At 40.2% G+C, this 14,809-nt stretch overlaps 1 protein-coding gene across 2 annotated transcripts in view; it reads right to left on the minus strand.

Moving 5' to 3' along the window:
- Positions 1-13,393: 13,393 nt before the first annotated feature.
- SEMA3A (semaphorin 3A) overlaps positions 13,394-14,809 on the minus strand; it is a 174,847-nt gene continuing 173,431 nt past the window's right edge. For both annotated transcript variants that reach the window (XM_009645661.2, XM_035901086.1), the window contains one exon: positions 13,394-13,849. In XM_009645661.2, coding sequence (XP_009643956.1) covers positions 13,394-13,849 — 456 coding nt within the window. The remainder of the gene's footprint in view (positions 13,850-14,809) is intronic.

Below are 14,809 nucleotides of genomic sequence, written 5' to 3' on the forward strand. Positions count from 1 at the left end.
ACGAACCTGGTCTTCTCCTACAGCAGGAGGGGTTTCGCCCTCCCGGTCCCCCTCATGCCATCCATCGACTTGGGAGGGGTGAGGAGAGAGGTTGCCAGTGAAGACTGAGGCAAAAAAGTTGTTGAGTACCTCAGCCTTCTCCTCATCTGCTGTTACCAGCCTGCCGGTCTCGCTTATCAGCGGGGGTACACTCTCTTTAACCTTCCTTTTCCGGCTGATATACCTGTAGAATCCCTTTTTATTATTCTTTGCATCCCTAGCCAAGTTAAGCTCCAGCTGCGCCTTCGCCTCCCTGACCCCATTCCTACACAACCGGACCACTTCCCTATACTCTTCCCAGGATGCCTGTCCCTGCTTCCACTGCCTGTGCAGTTCCCTCTTCCTCCTTAGCTTGACCAGCATCTCCTGTCTCAACCACGCTGGTCTCTTCCCTTCTTTGCTTGATTTCTTACACCTAGGGATCGATAGCTCCTGCGCTCTGTGGACCACTTCCTTAAAGATCTGCCAGCTCTGTTCTGCTCCCCTGTCCCTGAGGGCCGTTTCCCAGGGAGTCCTACTGACTATCTCCTTGAGGAGCTGGAAGTTGGCTTTTCTAAAATTCAGGGTCCTGACTATACTCTTTGTCCTTCCCATTTCCCTCAGGAGCGTGAGCTCTACCAGCGCGTGATCACTGCAGCCCAGGCTGCCTCCGATCTGGACATCTCCGACGAGCTCGCTTGCATTGGTGACCACCAGGTCCAGTATCGCATCCCCTCGGGTAGGGGTGTCTATTACCTGGCTTAAGAAGTTGTCCTCAATGCATTCGAGAAACCTGCTGGATGGCCTACATCTTGCCGTGTTGGTTTTCCAGCAGATGTCGGGGTGGTTGAAGTCCCCCAGCAGGACGAGGGCCTGCGAGCGCGAAGCCTCCCGGAGTTGGAGGAAGAATGCTTCGTCAGTCAGCTCCTCTTGATCTGGCGGCCTGTAGTAGACACCAACCACCAGGTTCCCTTTGTTGCCTCTCTCTCTGATTCTTACCCATAAGCTTTCGACCTGCTCGTGGCTATTCTTCAGGGACAGCTCTTCACACTGTAATGATTTCTTGATGTAAAGGGCAACGCCCCCGCCCCTCCTTCCTCGCCTGTCCCTTCTGAACAGCCTGTAGCCATCAATAGCTACATTCCAGTCATGGGATTCATCCCACCAGGTTTCTGTAATGGCAACCAGGTCGTAGCTTTCTAGCAGCATGATTGCTTCCAACTCCTCTTGTTTGTTTCCCATGCTGCGTGCGTTTGTATAGAGGCATCTCATCTGAGCTGTCGGCCTCATCACCTTCATAGCAGTACACTCCTTGTTTCCTTTGAGGTGTTTCATGGGCTTTTCCTTGTTGGCTCCTATTACCTCAGGAGCCTCCGGCTCACCTCCGCCAGACTTCAACCTTGCTGCAGCACCCCTGGCACACTGCTGGGCAACAGGTTGAGGGCTCATACTAGCCCCCAGTCCCTCTAACCCTTGCATATCAACCCCTGGCCTGTCGCTGGCAAGCCCGATAGGTTCCCCTTCCCCCTTCACATCTAGTTTAAAGCCCTGTCAATGAGCCCTGCAAGCTCCTGGGCAAAGACCCTCTTCCCCCTTTGAGAAAGCTGGCTCCCATTTGACACCAGCAAGCCTGGTGCCATGTAGACCATCCCATGGACAAAGAACCCAAAGTTGTGGTGGTGACACCAGTCGCGAAGCCACGTGTTAGTAGATTGAGTCCGCCTGTGTTGCCCAGTGTCTCTGCCCACCACTGGAAGGAGTGAGGAAAAAAATAACCTGTGCTCCAGATTTCTTTACTAAGTGCCCCAAGGCTTTGAATTCTTTCTTAATCACCCTTGGGCTACTTACTGCAACTTCATCAGCACCCACGTGGAAGAGCAGTAAGGGATAGTAGCCCGAGGGTCGGACCAGGCTAGTTTCTTAGTGACTTCTCTAACCTGGGCTCCTGGGAGGCAGCAGACCTCCCCAAGAGCAGGGTCTGCCCGGCATATCGGTCCCTCTGTTCCCCTCAGATGGGAATCTCCCACTACTATTACCCGTCTCTTCTTCCTCGCGGATGTAGTAGTAATACAAGAGGGAGGTCTTTCTGATCTTTGTGCCTCCTCCGATGTGGATAAGTCAACACCTACCCCGTCCACCGCCTTGTCTTCCACATCTAGAGCCTCATACCTATTATGCAGAGGCACCTGGGGCGAAGCAGTGGGACAGTCCTGCCCCAACTGCAGACCAGTTTCCACTCACTGCTCTCCACTGAGGCTCTTCCTTCATCCTGACAGGGGGAGGATACTAGTTCCCTTTGATCCTGGGCCTTTTTTGGTGGCTGTTCCTGCATAGATTTCTGGGAGGACAGGGTGCGGCTCCACCAGACATGATTATGTCTACCTTGAATTGCATGAGCAGCTTTGAATGCTTCCAAACAACTTAACTTTCCTCATTCCTCAAGAAAGAAGAGAGAAAACTGTCTTTGAAAACTTAAAGAATAAGATACCTTCTAAGTAATGAACACTAGGAACAAAGTTCCCCCATGAGCAGGTTAACTCATTACTGCTGAAGAACTGTTTACACTGTCCTCTGGCGCAGCTAGCACTTGTGAGCAGGTTAACTCATTACTGCTGTCTGTTTACACTGTCCTCTGGCGCAGCTAGCACTTCTTGTCTTCTGAAACATGGGACTGAATGACATACATCAATTCTGTAGGCCGGTGTCACAGTTTCTGTATTAATCCATACCTATAAAGTATCATTTCAGGAAAGATGCTGAAAAAAGAAAACCCAGACTCGAAACTTGGCTTAAAATTCACGCTGAGCTCTTTTTATGATGTGAAAATATCCTTCTTGGTAATACTAGAAGCTCAGACCCCCTAGAGGTGTTTATATGAAAAACTGACAGTTCTATTTAGTTTCTTCTGCAAGTCTACTTCAAACATCAAGATCTAGTGCAGAAATCTGGAGAGTCGTCTGATGTTGAAAGTCTTGTCACTCACCTTTCTGAGTGACAACAAACTGACACGTAATTCCAGAGGCAGAAAAGAAATGTAAACATTTATGTAAAACAAATAGTGAGATCAAATTAACATTTCTTGCTGTTATACCTAAAAGTCAAATACAAAATCAAGGATAAAACATGTCCTATGTATAGCAGCTTCGTGGTACTAGATAATGTAACACTCTGTTTCTACATCCCCTTCTACTCAGTCACTACCAAAACAGGTTTCCATACAGGGCCTGACCTTGTCTGAATGCCTCAAGCCATTGCTTTTAGTGACTCATGGCAGGAAATGCAAATCCTGACTTGATCCCATTCCATTAAAGATAATGGTGGAATTTCCAAGAGCTACGATGGAAGCAGATTTCATTCATTTCCGAGAACTTTTCCTGATTTTTAGAAGTCCATTAGGTGTATAATGCTCGAAGGAACTGGCAGAGCTCAGTATGTACTCATTCACTCTTCAAAGAGAAAACTGGGTCTTATGAAATTACCAATAATTATAACCACTACTTATATTTATTATGAAAATATTGCATATTTTTAATTCTTTTAGCATTGTAGTTCTAATACTGTTGTCATGACTTGGATAAATCCTTTTGGCTGTCTCTGGTGTTGGGGTAAAATGCTAGTCCAAAGGAGTGACAGAGGTAAAATATGGCAGACTTCATTCAAGATCATCTACCTGCTAGGAGTAACTGGAATGCTAGATAATGCATTAGGGATGCAGTTCCTTGGCACAGCTAAATTAAGTTCCACTTTGGGAAGGCAGTCTAAGGGGGGAAATGCTAGGGCACTGCCTTCCCTTGGGAGAATGGATAAGTATTCTTCAACAGATCACACTACCTCCTTGTGATATATGTGCTGGCTCTTTAATATAAATGTAACTGACCCAACAAGTCTAAGAGCCAAGGTTTAGTGGTTATATACTCCATTTTATTGTCTTTATACACATTTCCTTTCTTAGTGGTGGATATTTTCAACTGGCTTACAAGGAACTCAAAGGTGTTCAAAGCCTGTAATAGAAGTAACTTTCATACTAGTGATAAAATAGGAAATAATATGTTTAACCTTAAATTCTTAGATTTGAAGATAAAACAAAACAAAATTATAGAAGACTGTGTGACTTGAATAGAGACTGCCATTTTGTGATCTTATTTCCTATACATATTAAAAAAATATTTTTTTCATGTTTTCTAAATAAAAAGCATCCAGATATTACGTTCTGGTATTCTTCATTTCTGTCCACAGCCCACCCCTAAACTTTTTGGTGGCCATAGAAAGATTTACCATGATTTACATGGAGATTATATGTAAACTCCAATTTGTGAGGGCACCATATCTGGGAGTATCCCTGGAGCCTTATTTAAGATTTCAGCTTCTTCTAGATGCAAGAGCTACAAAAATGGATTTAGTGTTAGCAATAGTGCCAAATATTTGCAGAAATGCTTTTCTATCAGGCAACAGTATGTACAATTGCTAACATGAATGCCAAACAGGAGAATTTCTAGGAGACAAAGAACCATTATTTGCTGAGCATGTGTGTGTTCCTCTCAGTGTCCAGATAAGATGTTTTCAGCTGCATTGTGTCTGCTATTTTGACATGCAACAGTGAGCTTAAATATAAATAGTTTAATTCTTCTACATTCAAGCATTTCTCCCCCTCCAGCTAGTGAAGATTACAGAGATGTATAATATGTGGAATATTTATCATAGTTTGAAGTGCTGTTACAATCAGTTGCTTTACACTGGCATCAAACTGTTTAGCTTTCATAAGTAACATAGAATAGCATGAGGATTGAAATTCATACCTTTCAATACCCTGACTGATAGACTTCAGTCAATAAAAAAAGGTAGTGGAGCACACAGCTTTATTTATTTGACTGAGGATCTAGCTAAGCATACTGGTTAGCATTAAAGACAAAAAATACAGCTTGTTGATTTCTAGAAGCATTGGCATGTTTATAAGAGTGGTGTGTGTACACGGTTGATTAATAAAGGGAAATACAGTGAAAAATTCCAGTGCTCTAACAGACCTAGATTAGTTGCATCCTCTAAATTTCTACTACTGCAGAACAAAAAAGATCACTTCTCCTTAACTAGTATGAAAAATGTCTGTACTGGACATCAGACAGTTATTAAACGGGGGCAAGAGTTGAGGTTGAGCCTACATTATCTTTACATAGAGCAGCAATTAAAAATCAAGTTACATGAAGAGACTCAGGCATGATGTAAGAAAACGTTCTACTTCAGAACATGCTGTAGGAACAGCAATGTGTGAGTAAGCCACAAATAATTATACAAGAATGTGCTTAAGCGGATGCCTGGTTCAGGACCTCTGATGAGCATGCAGATGTTTCAAAAACAAACACAAAGTCCAATGAAGTGGGAAGCTTTTCATTGTGCTCACTGAGCTTTACTCAGCTCCTAATTTTTTTGCAGTACAGTCACTAAAACCACAACCTGACATGGCTAAAGTTGTAATATTTTTTTTGTTTGTTTTCAAAACTGAATTAATAACATTTTAGCAATTTTCTTTTAGGAACGGTAGGAATTGTAAAATTATTTGTCAATTAAAAACTGGTATTTAAAACCTTTAACCTGTAATGAATTACCTTAGACAAAACTCTGGAGTCCTTAAAATAGGGCTTTATAACCGAAGTGCTGACAATATCCTAACGAAAAGAGCACCAGTGGTCTTACAATAATAATAAAGTAACAAACAGAAGAGGAAAGTTAAGCTTTTTTGGAGAAACTTGCACAGTCTGTCTGTTTGTTCTGGTTTATTGAGCTATTCAATACGGTATTGTTCAGCGAAAGCAGAGTTTATAGGGATGCATTTTTTTCTATGTACTGCTACAAAGCAAGAAAAAAGTGAGACGTGAAACTAAAGCGCCTAAGGGACTGGACATTGCAAAATATAGCTGAAATGTCTGCATTTCTTTTGTCTGTTGTTTTCCTCTCTTGCCCCCAGCTATAGCAAGAAATAAGAAGTTCAAATCCAGTCATATTTACTTGATGTACTGGATCTAGCAGAATTAGCACAGTTTCTTTATGCTTTTTCTGCGCAGAAACATGCATCTCCATTTGCCTCTGCATAAACAATCATAATTCATGTTAATACACTTACAAGAAAAGATGACTGTGAACTCCCACAGAAATGAATATAATATATTTGTATGAAGCAAAAAAGTAATACAGGCTGCGGGGTTACCCCAAGTTGAGGGCTGTAAAGAAGAGTTTTGTTCCCAGGGCAAACCATCAGATTTAATTTACACCAGGCTGTAAGGCGGAATGTCCTGAAAAAGCATTGGGGCTGTATGTGAAACAAGATTAATCCTTTAAAACCTGTTTGAGATGCCTCAGACATAGCTCAGCGGTACGTGTTAGTGTATTGGCTGACATGGCAGGCTTACACATGGAGTGAAGGCCTAACTCTATTTTATTTATTTGCTCAAAGAGAAAGGGTTATAATCCTGTGCACATTAATTCTTAGTAACTATTTAGGTGTACATCCTACTTTTTCTTTTTTCCGTGTCAACTAGACTGGGTGAATTAAACTAAACCAGAGTTGTACTCTTTGGGTACAGTTGGTTATTGTAGGCTTTCAGAAAGCAGAGAATTATCTAAATCTAGAAGACAACCAACCTCAGATGATCAAGAACAATTCAGGAAGGACTGTTTGAGCCTCTTTAGCTGCAACACCAGGATCCAGCTCATGCCCAGAAAGAGCCTTGTAACAGTATAGAGCAGTATGGAGCAAGACCTTCCTCACACCTAAATCTGTTGAGGTTTCTTGTATTTTAGCCTTCATCACCACATTAGCATCTGCATTGCTTGCTAAGACTTACTGCCTCAAAGGGCCAGTCTGACATAGCCCCACTTTCTTGAGTCTCTACAGAGGAAACACAGAACTTATAAGGATGTGTACTGACCCACTGTTAGTGCCTGAGTGTACTCAGGGGCACTAATGTCCTTTTGCAACCCTCAGGCTCCCCCAACCCTGCCCATGGCTCAGGACCCCATTCCAGCCCCCAGGTCCATCAGTCCCTGTCCCAGCGAGGCCATAGGATGCCATCTCCAGTCCCACCACAGCCCTGCCAATGGATCCTGCCAAGCCAGGTCCACCTGTGTGCTGACATTGAGTCCCCATCCCCAGAAAGGTTCCTGAAGCCCGGCTCCTGGCTGGGGGGGATAGGCTCTGGCTGCCAGGTCCTGCACTTCCACTCCAGGAGACCACAGTGCCCCCAGCCCAGGGACCTGCCATCCCTCGCAATTCCCTGATAGATATCTTCTTTTCTTCACTGAAAGGGTTCTCAGGCTCTGGAATGGGCTGCCCAGCGAGGTGGTAGAGTCCTCATCCCTGGAGGTATTTAAAAGAAGGATAGATGAGGTGCTTAGGGACATGGTTTAGTGGTGGGATGGCAGGGTTAGGTTAAAGGTAGGACTTGATGATCTTAAAGGTCTTTTCCAACCAAAGTGATTCTATGATTCTTGCGTTAAACCTCATAGTTCAACTATATGATGAAGACATGCTTTTTACTGCACACCAAGGCCTGATTTTAGCCCTGCTGATGAGAACAGAGTATTTTTAGCTCTAATACTAACAGATGTGGCAAGACAAGGCTCCAGGCTAGTTTGACTGGAGCATCTGAACACAAAGAAGCTTGGGGAGGACTGGTCATCAGAAACGGGGTTCCCCATGTGTACTGAAGAAGACATTAGCCTTCAACAAGGACTGTAGAAACTATATAAAAACCTGTCTGAATTACTATTGAGACAAGAGGAGCCCCGTTTCCTAAAGGGGTGAAAAACTGCTATGAAAGAAAAGGAAGTTGCTTTCTTAACCTAAGTGAAACTTTTTCAGTATGGAAATTGCTCCACTAGAGCTTTGGGATTTATCTCAGGCCATCCTGAAGTTCTCCAAAATGTCAGCCTTTGATAAATTCCAGGAGAAAAAAGTCCCAAACAAAGACTGTTCTCCACAGTTTCTAATTTCTCTATGAAGCTCCTCCAACCTTTCACTTGGGTATTTATGGCGAGCAAAGAAGCTGGCTGGTTCACTAATACTCTGATCTACTTGTATCCTGTTACTGTGCATTCTGGGGATAATAGTCCTTTTGTTTTAGGCTTTGGAAAAAGCCATCATAACTTTTCCTCCCATTAAAAGTATGCTTGATGGGGTGCTCAGTGAATGTGACCTGTAAGGAAACAGAATAGTGTGTTTCAGTCTTTACAAAGGAAACATTTATAACAATTTATAGCTGAGGCCGCCAAACATGTTCTTTAGAGATGCACTAGAGTTACATGTAGAGCCTCAAAAACTTTAGGGGAAAGGGGATTTAATCTCAGTGAAAGATGGTGGTTTAAGTGTGTGTGTGTGTGTATATAACTATATGCATATATATATGTATGAATAAACAAGCATTAAAATCCAAATGTTTTTTCTTTCTTCCTACTCAATGTCAATAAGAATTGTCCCTAGGCATTGACATTCCTGGCAATATAGCAAAGTAGAAATAGAGGCAAATCAGTTTAGCTGTGCTCTGCAGGGAGTTCTAGCGAAGGACACAGCGTGGCTACATCCAGAAACAAGGGTCATCCTTTGTGAGTATTTATAATCCCTGGACAGACAAAAAAAATTTTACTCTGGTCTTTCAGTTAGTGGATTCATGGCTTGCCACATCCATTCTGCCTTTCTATTTGCAGACATCTTTTGTATCCCACTGAGTTGCCTGGCTGCTGTTGAGGGCTTATTTTCATCTTCAGAAGACAGTAGTAACCATAAAAAATCTTTACAATATCTTTTTGAAATGGACACCTCTATCCTTGCTTTACAGGAAGGAACATGGGCAAAGCTGCATGGATTAGTGATGATTAAGTACTACTGGATGATTCTTCAATTCTGTATGTCCCAAATGGAGATAAAGATACTTTTCTCCACTTCTTGTCTGGTATATTTAAGCTTCATGCTTTCCAGGGCAGCATTTTTCTCATTAGCTGTTTGCACAATGCTTAGCGCCGTGGCATATTACTTTTAGATAGAGCTCCTAGGCACTTCCAAACAGCTGCTAAGTTTACCTAAGGATACAAGGGTATGTTGATAACAGACAGAACCTGATTTATTCTACTTGCTGTCTGTGCAAGCCAGTTTCCAAAAGGAAGCAGAATAGCTGTACTAAGCCATTAGCATCACACAGAGTGAATTTCATCAAGTACAGCAACTTGCTAGCATTGGCATGGCTTCCAGGCTGATTTACAGTTTGGTTCATGGGCAGAGTGTGTGTGTGTGTGTGTGTGTGTGTGTGTGTACGTGTGGCTTCATCTGCACAAGCCCAAGCGTGCCAAAAGATAGGCTGAAGATAAGTTTGTAGCTTTCATTTCAGGCATTATTAGTTTGTAGTCTTCAAAAAGAAACTATAAACACCACTAATAAAACCAGCAACCCTTCTGGCCTAGTAAATAGAGCTCATATACGTTGATAGCATTATATTGGCAACAATGCACTCCATATGCTCATGAAGGTTACAGGGCACATTTCCGTGTAAACAGTCAAGACAGCGAACTTCAAATATTTGGAAGAAATGTTTATTTAACAACTGAATACATGCTAAAAGAAATAATTTACAGCAGCAGTTTCATTACATTTTTTTTTCTCTCCAGTTTTCTAGTTCCCATCTGAATTGAAGTGATAAATACAGAAGTAGAATTATTTACTACCCAGTGAGGAATGCGCTTAAAGCATAAGTGCATAACTTTGATACTGATATAGCAAATAAACCACCTTATCACCTGTGTGGCAAAATCTTGCATTTTAGTATTATGCAGAACACACCAAAATGGAGTACCTCTAGATAATAGTACTTTACACTGTACCTCCTTATCTAGTCAAAAATATTTACATCTCTTTTGGCTAATGTGTAGGTAGCAAAAACTGAACTATTAAACACATACCATTGATATTCACTAAATAATACATAAAAAGGATCAGTAAATGCGCATTCACATGCATTTAATTTAATTTTTTTTACATAGTGACTTAATTGGGTCATGAAGATTTAACTCTGTTCTGCAAAGATGCACGGTTTCTCAGTTTGATATTGTAGTTTAACATAACCATACAGTTTTTAGGAGCCATCGAACAAATTCCCATCTTCAGTGATCCATGCAAGTGCAAAGTGTAGATGAGTAAGAATAAGGTTCAACACATTTTTGTTCCTTGCAAATGGACATCTTAAAACAAATCAAAATAGATCTTTCTGGTTATAAATGAAATCCTTTATTTCTCTCCAGCTTAAATACAACTTTTAACTTACTTTTTCTAAAGTCTGTAACTAGAGGTTTAGAGGGTTTTATTGATGGTTTACAGAAATACCATTTTTATCTTTATCTTCAAACCTTATGTTGCTTTAAACAATAACGACACAAACGAGGGTTTGAATTTTACTGAACCTGCAGGGCATCATTCTATACATGAATTCGTTAAGGCCTGTGTTCTTTGAAAAAAGTTCATTTCACATCAGAATTAAATGCTCTTTTAGCTTGACTATAATATGAACCTGAAAATAAAAAATTTCCACTGCTTACTTGATCTTCTGCCCTCTTATTATATAAACAAATACAAAGACATAAACAAGACTACTCATGTCAGTGAAGATTGGATTGAAGTTTCTAAAATCTGATCATATCAATTGTCCAATTAGACTGCCAGGTTATGGTAAAAACATTGCAACTTCTGTAATTTTGTTCCCACAGATTATCTTTCTTTGTATCAAAAAACATGTCTTAGAATCCTGACTTAATTTAATCTGTTTATTCTTCAGGGGTGGTGAAAGCCATTATTTTGGTTTGATTTTTTGAAGCAAGTTGTTATAGAACCTGATGCTATGAGCATGGTAGAGAAAAAAGTTAGATAGATAGCAATGCCATTAATATGTAAAGAATGAAACAAAGTCATTTAGGGTCTCTTGAAATCAGTCTGTATTTTCCCACTGAATTCTCTGAGGTTCATTTTAAAACTGTTTCCTTTTGTAACAAAGAGGATTCTAATGACTCAACAGTATACAATAGCCCTACACAAAAGGCTAAAGAGTGTTCCATGATTACAATTAAATAATTCAGCTGACAGCAATGCTCAGAAATTAATCATAAGCTGAGCTGAAAAACTGATATTTCTGTACAGGAAAGCATATAGTTGAACTTATGTTTTAATTCATCCCTATTCAGAACATCATGAAAGCATGGGAATTTAGCGGCATATTAAAGTTCACAGGAGTCATGTTAAATATAAGAGAGAGTTAAAATTCCCAAGTGTTTTCCTATATGATAGCCTTACAGCCTCGTCCTGGTCTATTCAATGAATTTTTTGCTAGAGAGTTACACGACAAAAAACCTTGCAAGTTCATCCCCTGCAAAAGATTCAAAGGAGACTAAAGTGACGGGGCCGTTAGTGAAAATCCAATTGCTATGGAGGCAAGAAGCCAAGGCCTCACTAATCAGAAGTATTCTTGAATTAGTGAGTGACAAGGAGACTGGGACATGTTGTGAGAGATGCTGTCACAGCGTTTGTGTTATATTGTATCTGATAAGGCTGATAATGTAAGTGATTGATAAATTAAATAATCTGGAGTGAATAGCAACAAAACAGATCAATCATCAATACAGACACACTTTTTTATAAAAGCTCCTTTAGTGAACTAAGGACTTTGCTCTAGTAACTTTCCCCACAATGACATTATTTGAAATTATGCCATTTACAGACTCTACCAAGATAAAATATGGGAGGCTGGAGAATGATGACCTCAAAAGAACTGGACACCATAGAACTGGGGACCAAAGGCACATCTGTACTGAGGTGAATAAATCCACTACTTATAACCCTAAACTGACAGTTATGGTGCAAGTACATTGTCTGTTTTACCCTGTTGCTCTCCTGTATATAGAATAAGACAGAAGTGCAGGACCAAATTATCTGTTAGTATAAACTAGTCTTAAGCTGAACTTCACCAATTTACTACTGCAGCAGACTTCACCCACAGATAAAACTGTCCCTTAGATCTTAAAACAGAAAACTGGCTTTGAGGTTACTATTTACGTGGCCTAGTGCTGGTTCTTTGCGTTTGGGTGATCTGGCCCACAGAAAGAATGGAGCACTGAGAATCAGTAGTGTGGACATATTTCTACCACTGAGCTGGGAACAAAACTCCTTAAACTGAATGTGAGCTTTGCTCATGGATATATGACAGTATATGAGCCACAGTATTTAAATATTAGCATTCACAAATATTTACGAACCAAGAAAGCAAGAGTGTAATTAGTAGAGGGTATTTTAATGCTATTTACTTTTTTAATTAAAAAAAAATATACAACCGAAAATCAATGCTCTCCTCTTCATTGGTTCAATCTATAGCAAGGTATTATACAAGTTGAATTATTTCAAATACCATATTTAGAAAAAAAGAATACAGAAGACTTCCATGCTATACAGTGACTTTCATGTTAAAATAGCTTAGTTTTTAAGATTGTTTTGAAGTTACATGTCATATAGATTACTGAGAGGGGAGGAGGTTAACTGCAGTGTGACTAGCTCCCCTGGAAGATTTTCCAAACAAAAGACTAATGCAGCTCATAATTGGAAGTTGTCTTTTTTTCCTCTAAACCAGTAATTAGAAAGTACAATATTTCTAAGACAAGAAGTCTAATCTATTTTAGAAAAGAGCTAATGTTTGCTGCATATTTTTCATGGTACATTTAAATTATAGTTTTAATAAAATACATCTTTAGATCAAAGCTGAAAGAAGTCATCAGTAGTAGGCCAGTGTACTCCACATTTTTTGTTCTTCCAGATGATGGATGGCTTACGTTGTTCAGATTTCCACAAACAATCTAATTCAGTATTGTTTTTCCTCTTCTAGTACATATAAACAGGAGAACTGGTAGACAAAACAAGAACAAAATCCTTGTGTCCAATCATGTGTTTAGACGTTCATCAGCTTAATGAGTTCATGCAGTTTTATATATAAGTCTAGAAATGGTAGTGCTGATGATGAAAGGTGGGGTTTGTTTTTCTTTTCTTTAAGATGACAGCATGAAATACAGCATTTTGTTTTTATTTCAGGCAAAAGAGAAAGCAAAACTTGTGAGCAGTAAGCTAGGTCCAGGTGAGTTGTCATCCTTGAAACTCTGGTCTTTCTGGTCTTAGAGCAGAGAGGAAGGACTTACTAGGAAAGTTATAAATGGATTTTATTTAAACCTGGTGGAAACTGTTTGAACTTTCCACTCTTGTAAACATCCACATAATGCCATGAAAAAGTTCATGAATATTGCATTTTTTCCAGTTATCTGTCTATACAAGTTTCTACTTGGATGAAGTTCCTAGAGGTAATGTAGCTCAGACACTCCGTGGTGCCCTCTCAAATTCATGGGTCCTCCTGTTCCTACCTTTTTTATTCTCTTGTAGGTGCTTCCACTTATTTGTATTCACCTGCGCATTGGCAGGCCTTTGCCGGCGCTGTTTGCGGTCTCTTTTCCAAACCTGCTCACAGAACTCATCCATTGTGTTGAGATTAGGGTGATTGATTAACTGCATGAAGTCTCTATACCAGATCTTTTGACTGGGGGTCATGCTATTGGTAGCATCCTTGGTCTTGGAGGCATCACCATCTTCTTCTTTATGGAGCAGCTCTTCCAGGTGGTCAGTATCAATTACTTCCAGGGTCACTTTGAGCAAAGTTTGCATGAAGCCATGCTCCACAGCATGACAAAAATAAATACCAGAGTCTCTCCGTTGAAGACTTCGTAGCAATAGGCCCTGTTCTGTCCGGATCATGCGATCATCCACTTTTATCTGTATTAGAAAAAAGCGGTAATTTCAATAGTGATTTTTCATATATTTGCAAAATTACCCTATAACCATGAATGGAAAACTCCTTGCCAGTCATCTGTAGTTATGGGAGGCTCAAATACTCTGGAAAAACTACTGATGTACTGCAAAGAGTTTGAGGGATTAAGAATTTACTCCTTAGTCCCTACTGCTGCCGAACAAAGATCTGTATCAAATCTGTCAGATGGACTTGCTGGTAAGATTACAGAAGATGCAATCCTATAATCAGCAGAGTCAAAATGGATGCACTTGGCTGTATTACCAAAGTCACATTTATCATTATCTTTTAGTCAAGCCTAGGTATATTTGTGGGAAAGGTTCTCTGTCTTTCCATTGTTGCTTACTACAAAAGCCCTTATGGACAGAAGTGGGTTCTGCACAAGTGGAGAATTTACGAAGAAACAATAAGGATTAAATCTCAAAATATTAATATTTGAAAAGAAGCTGTCCAAAATACTGTATTTTTCTGAATTAATTAATATCTACAATATAATTATATTCTTTGAATGCACATGTCGCTGCAGACAGAAAGGGCATAAACCTGTTTGCTGCTCTCTCCACCAAGAATAAATTCTAAATTTGCTACTTATGCAAACAAAGCAAACAGCAAAAACATCTCAAGCTGCTAACGTAACTAAGTATTTAGTACATGCTTTAAAAAAAAAAAGCTTCAGAGTAGTTTGGGTATATTAACAAATACTTCAATGCAACAAACACGTTTTTTGTTTCCTAGCTTGATCTCCCTACCTACCAGAGTAGATTATTCTCTTAAAGTATGTGTCACCTAGCTTGATAGTAACATGACTTGAGAACCAGGGTGACTAATAACATAAGAATGTTGGTGACAAGAGAAGGAGAAAACTAACGTATCAGCTTAGTGCAATGCAATCAAGGAAAGTCAGTGGTTTTGCCTCTATGAGTATT

This window comes from Egretta garzetta, unplaced genomic scaffold (genome assembly GCF_000687185.1).
Source record: "Egretta garzetta isolate BGI_Z169 unplaced genomic scaffold, ASM68718v1 scaffold148, whole genome shotgun sequence".
NCBI lineage: Eukaryota > Metazoa > Chordata > Aves > Pelecaniformes > Ardeidae > Egretta > Egretta garzetta.